Raw genomic sequence first — 12,132 nt, 5'->3', positions numbered from 1 at the left:
CTGCAACTAATCTGGGCGTATGGTCACCAGAGATGGCTTGAGCTGACAAATTAGTTAAAGCCTGCATTACATAGACACAAATGTGTTTTACTAGGGATAGCTTCGCAGTAGAACAATCCCTCATTGTCTCAAAATCAACTGGGCAACTAATCCAGGGTGTGGTTAAAACAACATCTCTATACAGATAATGACAGCATGAACCCAGAGTTGCTCATGATGCTCCTTGGTCTGCATGATGTAAAAACAGCCAACAAGTGCTCAGTATATGTGGGAAATCCTTCAAGACTGTTGGAAAAGCATTCCTCATAAAGCTGGTTGAGAGAACACCAAGAGTGTGCAAAGTTGTCAAGGCAAAGGGTGGCTACTTTGAAGAATATCAAATATAAAATATATTTTGATTTGTTGAACACTTTTTTGGTTACTACATGATTACATATGTGTTATTTCATAGTTTTGATGTCTTCTACAATGTAGAAAATAGAAAAACCCTGGAATGAGTGGGTACTGTAAATACACTGAGTGTACAAAACATTAAGAACACCTGCTGTTTCCATGACATAGACTGTCCAAGTGAATACAGGTGAATACAGGTGAAAGCTATGATCTCTCATGACTGCACGGTCAGGCATGACTCCAACACCATCGTTAAGTTTGCAGATGACACAACAGTGGTAGGCCTGATCACCGACAATGACGAGACAGCCTATAGGGAGGAGGTGCAAGGACAACAACCTGTCCCTCAACGTAAACAATATTACAAGGAATATATGTGATGATACAGAATTGGGCTGTTTAATTCCAGTCCTGGAGGGGCAAACCACTTCTGGTTTTTGTCTGGTAATTGCACTCACCTGATGTCCCAGGTCTGAGTCAGTTCCTGATTAGAAGGAAAGGATGAAAACCAGAACTGTTTTGCCATAAATGGAATATACACTGTACAAACCATTAGGAACACCTGCTCTTTCCATTACATAGACTGACTAGGTGAATCCAGGTGAAAGCTATGATCCCTTATTGATGTCACTTGTTAAATCCACTTCAATCAGTATAGATGAAGGGGAGGAAACAGGTTAAAGAAGGATTTTTAAGCCTTGAGACAACTGAGACATTGATTGTGCATGTGTGCCATTCAGAGGGTGAATGGACAAGACAAAATATTTAAGTGCATTTGAATACGGTATGGTAGTAGGTGCCAGGCGCACGAGTTTGAGTGTATGAAGAACTGCAACACTGCTGGGTTTTTCAAGCTCAACAGTTTCCTGTGTGTATCAAGAATGGTCCACCACCAAAAGGACATCCAGCCAACTTGACACAACTGTGGGAAGCAATGGAGTCAACATGGGCCAGCATCTCTGTGGAATGCTTTAGAAACCTTGTAGAGTCCATACCTCGACGAATTGAGGCTGTTCTTAGGGAAAAGGGGTGTGGGGGAGATGCAACTCAATATTAGGAAGGTGTTCTTCATGTTTTGTACACTCAGTGTATATGATAATAGGGTTAAGGACATTCAAAGGTCATTTCTAATTGAGCCAACATCTACTGCGTTTACCTTGAATGCAACCTCCTCGAATGCTGTAACATTGCCTTCATAAACTGCATTGTCTACAAGTGTTGAATCCCGGCCTAGGTAATTCAATCATGTCAGCGTGGGGCTAATGCTAACCTTCTGTCTCACCATTAAGCTGGGGCTCTATTAACTAATTATAGGTACTGGGTTAGAGTTTGGGTTCAAATGGTTAAAATATGACTCTATTAACTCATTATAGATACTAGGTTAGGGTTAAAACACGAGTTGTACCTTTCTGACTTTATGGCATAACCAAACACAGAGGTTTCCAACATAAAACAAGGACTAAATACTGTATCTATTAGGTAGAATGCTGTCTATCTATCTATCTACCTATCTATCTATCTATCTATCTATCTATCTATCTATCTATCTATCTATCTATCTATCTATCTATCTATATATCTATCTATCTATCTATATATCTATCTATCTATCTATCTTGCCTTCAGAAAGTATTCAGACCCCTTGACTTTATCCAAATTTTGTTTCGTTACAGCCTTCTTCTAATATGGACTAAATAAATAAAAAATCCTCCACAATATACTCACAATACCCCATACTGGCAAAGTGAAAACAGTTTCTGAGAAATGTTGCTGATTTAAAAAAATAAATAAACAGAAATACCTTATTTACATAAGTATTCAGACCCTTTGCTATGAGACTTGAAATTGAGCTCAGGTATAGCCTGTTTCCATTGATTATCCTTGGGATATTTCTACAACTTGACAGGAGTTGACCTGTGGTAAATTCAATTGATTCAACATGATTTGGAAAAGCACACACCTGTAAATATAAGGTACCACAGTTGACAGTGCATGTCAGAGCAAAAACCAAGCCATGAGTTTGAAGGAATTGTCCGTAGAGATCTGAGACAGGATTGTGTCGAGGCACAGATCTGGGGAAGGGTACCAAAAACGTTCTGTAGCATTGAAGGTTCCCAAGAATATAGTGGCCTCCATCATTCTTAAATGGAAGAAGTTCGGAACCACTAAGACTGTTTCTAGAGTTGGCCTCCCGGCCAAACTGAGCAATCAGGGAGAAGGGCCTTGGTCAGGGAGGTGACAAAGAACCCGATGGTCACTCTGACAGAGCTCTAGAGTTTCTCTGTGGAGATGGAAGAACCTTCCAGAAGGACTACCATCTCCACAGCACTCCACCTATCAGGCCTTAATGGTAGATTGGCCAGCCACTCCTCAGTAAAAGGCACATGATTCTCTGGTCTGATGAAACCAAGATTGAACTCTTTGGCCTGAATGCCAAGCGTCACGTCTGGAGGAAACCTAGCACCATCCCTACGGTGAAGCATGGTGGTGGCAGCATCATGCTGTGGAGATGTTTTGCAGTGGCATGGACTGGGAGACTAGTCAGGATTGAGGAAAAGATGAACATAGGAAAGTATAGAGCAATCCTTGATGAAAACCTTCTCAAGAGTGCTCAGGACCTCAGACTGGAGCAAAGGTTTACCTTCCAACAGGACAACGACCCTAAGCACACAGCCAAGACAAGGCAAGAGTGGCTTCCGGACAGGTCTCTGAATGTCCTTGATTGGCCCAGCCAGAGCCTGAACTTGAAACCGATCAAACATCTCTGGAGAAACATGAAAATAGCTTTGCAGCAAATCTCTCCATCCAACCTGACAGAGCTTGAGAGGATCTGCAGAGAAGAATGGGAGAAACTTCCCAAATACAGGTGTGTCAAGCTTGTAGCGTCATACCCAAGAAGACTCAAGGCTGTAATTGCTGCCAAAGGTGAATCAACAAAGAACTGACTAAAGGGTCTGAATACTTTAAGTAAATGTCATTTCATTTTATTTATTTATTTTAATTAGCAAAAATCTTGCTATCTATCTTTCTCCTGGGGAACTGCTGTCAGGTCTTCATTCTTCATGTTTGTCCTTTTCAGAAGTTCTTCCGATGAGTATTCAATCAACTGTTTATATTCTAACAAAGGGATTCACATCCAGGATCTGTTATTATACGTGTCCAATCAACTGTTTATATTCTAACAAAGGGATTCACATCCAGGATCTGTTATTATACGTGTCCAATCAACTGTTTATATTCTAACAAAGGGATTCACATCCAGGATCTGTTATTATACGTGTCCAATCAACTGTTTATATTCTAACAAAGGGATTCACATCCAGGATCTGTTATTATACGTGTCCAATCAACTGTTTATATTCTAACAAAGGGATTCACATCCAGGATCTGTTATTATACGATACCACATGTTCTTGTATATTTTGTTGTATGCAATTATGTGCGTGTGTGTATTGATTGGTTGATTGATTGACCCACACACTACACAGGAACTAGTAGGAAGGAACATGTATCAATAGTTTTTATTGAACACAGGTATTTTAGAAGGTATGGTTTTAACATACAGTATATGTAATTCAAAGCCTACAAGAAAAGTTATTTAAATATTTATATATATATCTATACAAATGTTTATGAAGGGTCAAAGAGCTTGTATCATAATTGTAGTTCTGGGGAGTGTACAAAGATAGACATGCACAACAAAATGTTTCCATGGCAACTGAATAGTCACCTTTACAAAATGGCAGAGTCTCAGAAATCTGGACTCACACACACGCACGCACACACAGGCACACACACAAGCACAGGCACATGAACACACACACACACTCTCACCAACATAGTGAACCCAGTCTCACACTCTCACCAACATAGTGAACCCAGTCTCACACTCTCCCCAACATAGTGAACCCAGTCTCACACTCTCCCCAACATAGTAAACCCAGTCTCACACTCTCACCAACATAGTGAACCCAGTCTCACACTCTCACCAACATAGTGAACCCAGTCTCACACTCTCCCCAACATAGTGAACCCAGTCTCACACTCTCACCAACATAGTGAACCCAGTCTCACACTCTCACCAACATAGTGAACCCAGTCTCACACTCTCACCAACATAGTGAACCCAGTCTCACACTCTCACCAACATAGTGAACCCAGTCTCACACTCTCCCCAACATAGTGAACCCAGTCTCACACTCTCACCAACATAGTGAACCCAGTCTCACACTCTCACCAACATAGTGAACCCAGTCTCACACTCTCACCAACATAGTGAACCCAGTCTCACACTCTCACCAACATAGTGAACCCAGTCTCACACTCTCACCAACATAGTGAACCCAGACCCCAGTCTCTTGGTTCTAAAACGGTAAACGTAATAATGGCATTAATTGCACTGTTCAGGTGGAGACTGGAGGGAGAACGTATTGTGTGTATGTGTGCATATGTGTGTACATGTGTACCCCGCTCCTCTCCCGTTGACTCCCAGATGGCGCTGACCAGAAGTCCCTGTCTCTACTTCCTGTTGTTCAGAATGAATAAATGTCTCTGTCAGTCTCCACAGAGATTAGCTCCTCCTCCCAGGGATAAAACCCTGACAAACACAGGCACATACACTGCACAGCACAGGGAAAGGGCTACTCTGTCTTTTCAGCTTTGCCGTCTTTATTGAGCAGCTCGCTGGTTTTCCGGACAGTTCCGGTCTTTTCAGTCTCCTGACCAGAGGTTTTCCCAGGGTTCCCGGCGGCAGAATGTTTATCCAGGAAGTTGAGCATCTCACTAAGAACGGTCTGGAAGGTGCTGAGAGCCGCGCACACTGCCGGAGTCCCGAATCCATGGGTGATCAGACTGGAGAACACAAACACATGAAGACATAAATATACACTACATATATAGATAGAAATTATTTACATTATATATACACTATATACACATTATATATACACTATACAGTGTATTTTGAAAGTATTCAGACCACTTCCCATTTTCCACATTTTGTTACGTTACAACCTTATTCTGAAATTGATTAAATCATCTACACACAATAGTCCACAATGACAGAGCAAAAACACCTTTTTTTTTTTTTGGCAAATGTATTAAAAATCTAAAAAGTATCCAGACCCTTTGCTATGAGACTCAAAATTGAGCTCAGGTGCATCCTGTTTCCATTTATCATCCTTGAGATGTTTCTACAACTTGATTGGAGTTGACCTGTGGTAAATTCAATTGATTGGACACGTATAATAACAGATCCTGGATGTGAATCCCTTTGTTAGAATATAAACAGTTGATTGGACACGTATAATAACAGATCCTGGATGTGAATCCCTTTGTTAGAATATAAACAGTTGATTGGACACGTATAATAACAGATCCTGGATGTGAATCCCTTTGTTAGAATATAAACAGTTGATTGGACACGTATAATAACAGATCCTGGATGTGAATCCCTTTGTTAGAATATAAACAGTTGATTGAATACTCATCGGAAGAACTTCTGAAAAGGACAAACATGAAGAATGAAGACCTGACAGCAGTTCCCCAGGAGAAAGATAGATAGCAAGATTTTTGCTAATTAAAATAAATAAATAAAATGAAATGACATTTACTTAAAGTATTCAGACCCTTTAGTCAGTTCTTTGTTGATTCACCTTTGGCAGCAATTACAGCCTTGAGTCTTCTTGGGTATGACGCTACAAGCTTGACACACCTGTATTTGGGAAGTTTCTCCCATTCTTCTCTGCAGATCCTCTCAAGCTCTGTCAGGTTGGATGGAGAGAGTTGCTGCAAAGCTATTTTCATGTTTCTCCAGAGATGTTTGATCGGTTTCAAGTTCAGGCTCTAGCTGGGCCAATCAAGGACATTCAGAGACCTGTCCGGAAGCCACTCTTGCCTTGTCTTGGCTGTTTGCTTAGGGTCGTTGTCCTGTTGGAAGGTAAACCTTTGCTCCAGTCTGAGGTCCTGAGCACTCTTGAGAAGGTTTTCATTAAGGATTGCTCTATACTTTCCTATGTTCATCTTTTCCTCAATCCTGACTAGTCTCCCAGTCCATGCCACTGCAAAACATCTCCACAGCATGATGCTGCCACCACGATGCTTCACCGTAGGGATGGTGCTAGGTTTCCTCCAGACGTGACGCTTGGCATTCAGGCCAAAGAGTTCAATCTTGGTTTCATCAGACCAGAGAATCATGTGCCTTTTACTGAGGAGTGGCTGGCCAATCTACCATTAAGGCCTGATTGGTGGAGTGCTGTGGAGATGGTAGTCCTTCTGGAAGGTTCTTCCATCTCCACAGAGAAACTCTAGAGCTCTGTCAGAGTGACCATCGGGTTCTTTGTCACCTCCCTGACCAAGGCCCTTCTCCCTGATTGCTCAGTTTGGCCGGGAGGCCAACTCTAGAAACAGTCTTAGTGGTTCCGAACTTCTTCCATTTAAGAATGATGGAGGCCACTATATTCTTGGGAACCTTCAATGCTACAGAACGTTTTTGGTACCCTTCCCCAGATCTGTGCCTCGACACAATCCTGTCTCAGATCTCTACGGACAATTCCTTCAAACTCATGGCTTGGTTTTTGCTCTGACATGCACTGTCAACTGTGGTACCTTATATAGACAGTTGTGTGCCTTTCCAGATCATGTCTAATCAATTGAATTTTCCACACGTGGACTCCAATCAAGTTGTAGAGTTGTTAGGATCTGAATACTGATGTAATAAAGGTAATTGTGTTTTTTACTTTCAACACATTTGCAAAAATTTATTCTATCCTGTTTTCACTTTGCCATTATGGGGTACTGTGTGTAGATTGATGAGGATGTTTTTTTATTTAATCTATTTTAGAATAAGGCCTGAATAATTTCCGAATGCACTGTACACTATGTAGACACAATATACACTATATATACAATATAAATACACTATAGACACTATGTAGACACAACACACACTATACAAACACTATAGATATACAGTACCAGTCAAAAGTTTGGACACACCTACTGATTCAAGGGTTTTTCTTTATTTTTACAATTTTCTACATTGCAGAATAATAGTGAAGACAAACTATGAAATGACACATATGGAATCATGTATTAACCGAAAAAGTGTTGATGAAATCAAAATATATTTTACATTATTCAATGTAGCCACCGTTTGCTATGATGACAGCTTTGCACACTCTTGCCATTCTCTAAACCAGCTTCACCTGGAATGCTTTTCCACCAGTCTTGAAGGAGTTCCCACATATGCTGAGCACTTGTTGGCTACTTTTCCTCCATGCGGTCCAACTCATCCCAAACCATCTCAACTGGGTTGAGGTTGGGTCATTGTGGAGGCCAGGTCATCTGATGCAGCACTCAATCAATCTCCTTCTTGGTCAAATATCCCTTTCCCAGCCTGGAGGTGTGTTGGGTCATTGTCCTGTTGAAAAACAAATTATAGTACCACTAAGAGCAAACCAGATGGGATGGCGTATCACGGCAGAATGCTGTGTTAGCCATGCTGGCTAAGTGTGCCTTGAATTCTAAATACATCACAGACAGTGTCATCATTAAAGCACCATCACACCACCTCCTCCGTGCTTCACGGTGGGAACCAAACGTGTGGAGATCATCCGTTCACCTACTCTGCATCTCACAATTACAGTTGGAACCAGAAATCTTAAGTTTGGACTCATCAGACCAAAGGACAGACTTCCACAGGTCTAATGTCCATTGCTCATGTTTCTTGTCCCAACCAAGTCTCTTCTTATTATTGGTGTCTTTTAAAAGTGGTTTCTTTGTAGCAATTCGGCCATGAAGGCCTGATTCACACATTCTCCTCTGAACAGTTGATGTTGAGATGTGTCTGTTACTTGAATTATGTGAAGTATTTATTTGGACTGCGTTCTGAAGTGCAGTTAACTCTAATAAACTTATCCATTGCAGCAGAGTTAACTCTGGGTCTTACTTCCCTGTGGCGGTCCTCATGAAAGCCAGTTTCATCATACCGCTTGATAGTTTTGCGACTGCACTTGAAGAAACTCTCAAATTCCTTAATGTTCCATATTGACTGATCTTCATGTCTTAAAGTAATTATTCACTGTCATTTCTCTTTGCTTATTTGAGCTGTTCTTGCAATAATATGGACTTGGTCTTTTACCAAATAGGGTTATATTCTGTATACCACCCCTACCTTGTCACAACACAACCGATTGGCTCAAACACATCAAGAAGGAAATAAATTGTTAACCTTTATCAGGCACACCTTTTAATTGAAATGCATTCCAGGTGACTACCTCATGAAAAGTTGCCACTCTTTGCCTTGATGACAGCTTTGCACACTCTTGGCATTCTCTCAACCAGCTTCATGAGATAGTCACCAATGCATTTCAATTAACAGGTGTGTCTTGTTAAAAAAATACATTCTTAATGCATTTGAGCCAATCTGTTGTGTTGTGACAAGGTAGGGGTGATATACAGAAGATAGCTCTATTTGGCAAATGACCAAGTCCATATTACGGCAAGAACAGCTCAAATAAGCAAAGAGAAATGACAGTCCATCATTACTTTAAGACAAGAAGGCCAGTCAATGTGGAAAATGTCAAGAACATTGAACGTTTCTTCAAGTGCAGTAGCAAAAAACATCAAGCGCAATGATGAAACTGGCTCTAATGATGACCGCCACAGGAAAGGAAGACCCAGAGTTACCCCTGCTGTTGAGGATAAGTTCATTAGAGTTACCCCTGCTGTTGAGGATAAGTTCATTAGAGTTATCAGCCTCAGAAATTGCAGCCCAAATAACAGTAACGGACACATCTCAACATCACCTATTCAGAGGAGACTGTGTGAATCAGGCCTTCGTGGCCGAATTGCTGCAAAGAAACCACTGCTAAAGGACACCAATAAGAAGAAGATACTTGCTTGGGCCAAGAAACACGAGCAATGGACATTAGACAGATGGAAATCTGTCCTTTGGTCTGATGAGTCCAAGTTTGAGATTTCTGGTTCCAACTGCCGTGTCTTTATGAGACGCAGAGTAGGTGAACGGATCATCTCTGCATGTGTGGTTCCCACCATGATGCATGGAGAAGGTGTGATGGTGTGGGGGTGCTTTGATGGTGACACTGCCTGTGATTTATTTTGAATTCAAGGCACAATTAACGTGCATGGCAACCACAGCATACTGCAGCAATACGCCATCCCATCCAGTTTGCTCTTAGTGGGACGATAATTTGGTTTTTAACAGGACAATGACCCAACACACCTCCAGACTGTGTAAGGGCTATTTGACCAAGAAGGATAGTGATGAGTGCTGCATCAGATGACCTGGCCTCTACAATCACCCGTTCTCAACCCAATTGAGATGGTTTGGAATGAGTTGGACCACAGAGTTTCTTTATTTTTAATTCACCTTTATTTAACCAGGTAGGCTAGTTGAGAACAAGTTCTCATTTACAACTTGGACCTGGCCAAGATAAAGCAAAGCAGTTCGACACATACAACAAAACAGAGTTACACATGGAAAAAACAAATTTACAGTCAATAATACAGTAGAAAAAGTATATATACAGTGTGTGCAAAAGAGGTAAGATAAGGGAGGTAAGGCAATAAATAGGCCACGGTGGCGAAGTAATTACAATATACCTTTTAAACACTGGAGTGATAGATGAGCAAATTATGATGTGCAAGTAGAAATACTGGAGTGCAAATGAGCAAGATAAAGAAATAAATACAGTATCTGGATGAGGTAGTTGGATGGGCTATTTACAGATGGGCTATGTACAGGTGGAGTGATCTGTGAGCTGCTCTGACAGCTGGTGCTTAAAGCTAGTGAGGGAGATATGAGTCTCCAGCTGCAGTGATTTTTGCAGTTTGTTCCAGTCATTGGCAGCAGAGAACTGGAAGGAAAGGTGACCAAACGGGGAATTGGCTTTGGGGGGTGACAAGTGAGATGTACTTACTGGAGCGCGTGCTACGATTGGGTGCAGATATGGTGACCAGTGAGCTGAGATAAGGCGGGGATATACCTAGCAAAGACTTGTAGATGACCTGGAGCCAGTGGGTTTGGCGATGAGTTTGAAGCGAGGGCCAGTCAACGAGAGTGTACAGGTCGCAGTGGTGGGTAGTATATGCGGCTTTGGTGACAAAACGGATGGCACTGTGATAGACTCCATCCAATTGGTTGAGTAGAGTGTTGGAGGCTATTTTGTGAATGACATCGCCAAAGTCGAGGATCAGTAGGATGGTCAGTTTTAAAAGGGTATGTTTGGCAGCATGAGTGAAGGATGCTTCGTTACGAAATAAGAAGCCGATTCTAGATTTAATTTTGGATTGGAGATAATAATGTGAGTCTGGAAGGAGAGTTGACAGTCTAGCCAGACACCTAGGTATTTGTAGTTGTCCGCATATTCTAAGTCAGAACTGTCCAGAGTAGTGATGCTGGACAGGCGGGCAGGTGCGGGCAGCGATCGGTTGAAGAGCATGCATTTAGTTTTACTTGCATTTAAGAGCAGTTGGAGGCCACAGAAGGAGAGCTGTATGGCATTGAAGCTCGTCTGGAGGTTAGTTAACACAGTGTCCAAAGAAGGGCTAGAAGTATACAGAATGGTTTCGTCTGCGTAGAGGTGGATCAGAGAATCACCAGCAGCAAGAGCGACATCATTGATGTACACAGAGAAGAGAGTCGGCACGAGAATTGAACCGTGTGGCACCCCCATAGAGACTGCCAGGCCCTCCGATTTGACACACTGAACTCTATCAGAGAAGTAGTTGGTGAACCAGGCGAGGCAGTCATTTGAGAAACCAATGCTGTTGAGTCTGCCGATAAGAATGTGGTGATTGACAGAGTCTCAAACCTCGGCCAGGTCGATGATTACAGCTGCACAGTAATGTCTTATCGATGGTGGTTTTGATATCGTTTAGGACCTTGAGCGTGGCGGAGGTGCACCCATGACCAGCATTGAAACCAGATTGCATAGCGGAGAAGGTACGGTGGGATTCAAAATGGTCGTTAACTTGGCTTTCGAAGACCTTGGAAAGGCAGGGTAGGATAGATATAGGTATGTAGCAGTTTGGGTCAAGAGTGTCTACCCCTTTGAAGAGGGGAATGATCACGTCAGCTTTCAAATCTTTTGGAATCTTAGACGATACGAAAAAGAGGTTGAACAGGCTAGTAAAATGGTTTGCAACCATTTCAGCAGATAATTTTAGAAAGAGAGGGTCCAGATTGTCTAGCCAGGCTAATTTGTAGGGGTCCAGATTTTGCAGCTCTTTCAGAACATCAGCTATCTGGATTTGGGTGAAGGTGAAATGGGGAGGCTTGGGCGAGTTGCTGTGAGGGCTGCAGGGCAGTTGACCGGGGTAGGGGTAGCCAGGTGGAAAGCATGGCCAGCTGTAGAAAAATGCTTCTTGAAATTCTCAAATATTGTGGATTTATCAGTGGTGACAGTGTTTCCTAGCCTCAGTGCAGTGGGCAGCTGCGAGGAGGTGCTCTTTTTCTCCATGGACTTTACAGTATCCCAGAACGTTCTTGAGTTTGTGCTACAGGATGCAAGAGTGAAGGAAAAGCAGCCAACAAGTACTCAGCATATGTAGGAACTCCTTCAAGACTGTTGGAAAAGCATTCCACGTAAAGGTGGTTGAGAGAATGCCAAGAGTGTGCAAAGCTGTCATCAAGGCAAAGGGTGATTTGTTTAACACGTTTTGGGTTACTACATGGTTCCATATGTGTTATTTCATAGTTTTGATGTCTTCACTATT

At 42.1% G+C, this 12,132-nt stretch overlaps 1 protein-coding gene across 1 annotated transcript in view; it reads right to left on the bottom strand.

Moving 5' to 3' along the window:
• Window positions 1-3,899: 3,899 nt before the first annotated feature.
• The window catches only part of tfap2d (transcription factor AP-2 delta (activating enhancer binding protein 2 delta)), a 42,300-nt gene continuing 34,067 nt past the window's right edge, over window positions 3,900-12,132 (bottom strand). The window contains exon 8 of the mRNA XM_021601156.3: window positions 3,900-5,244. Coding sequence (XP_021456831.1) covers window positions 5,034-5,244 — 211 coding nt within the window. The 3' untranslated portion in view covers window positions 3,900-5,033. The remainder of the gene's footprint in view (window positions 5,245-12,132) is intronic.

The sequence above is a fragment of the Oncorhynchus mykiss genome, chromosome 4 (assembly GCF_057628025.1).
Source record: "Oncorhynchus mykiss isolate SJ-2025 chromosome 4, ASM5762802v1, whole genome shotgun sequence".
Lineage (NCBI taxonomy): Eukaryota > Metazoa > Chordata > Actinopteri > Salmoniformes > Salmonidae > Oncorhynchus > Oncorhynchus mykiss.
The sequence above is the reverse complement of the archived record's forward strand: the minus strand, read 5'-3'. Positions and strand labels throughout refer to the sequence as shown.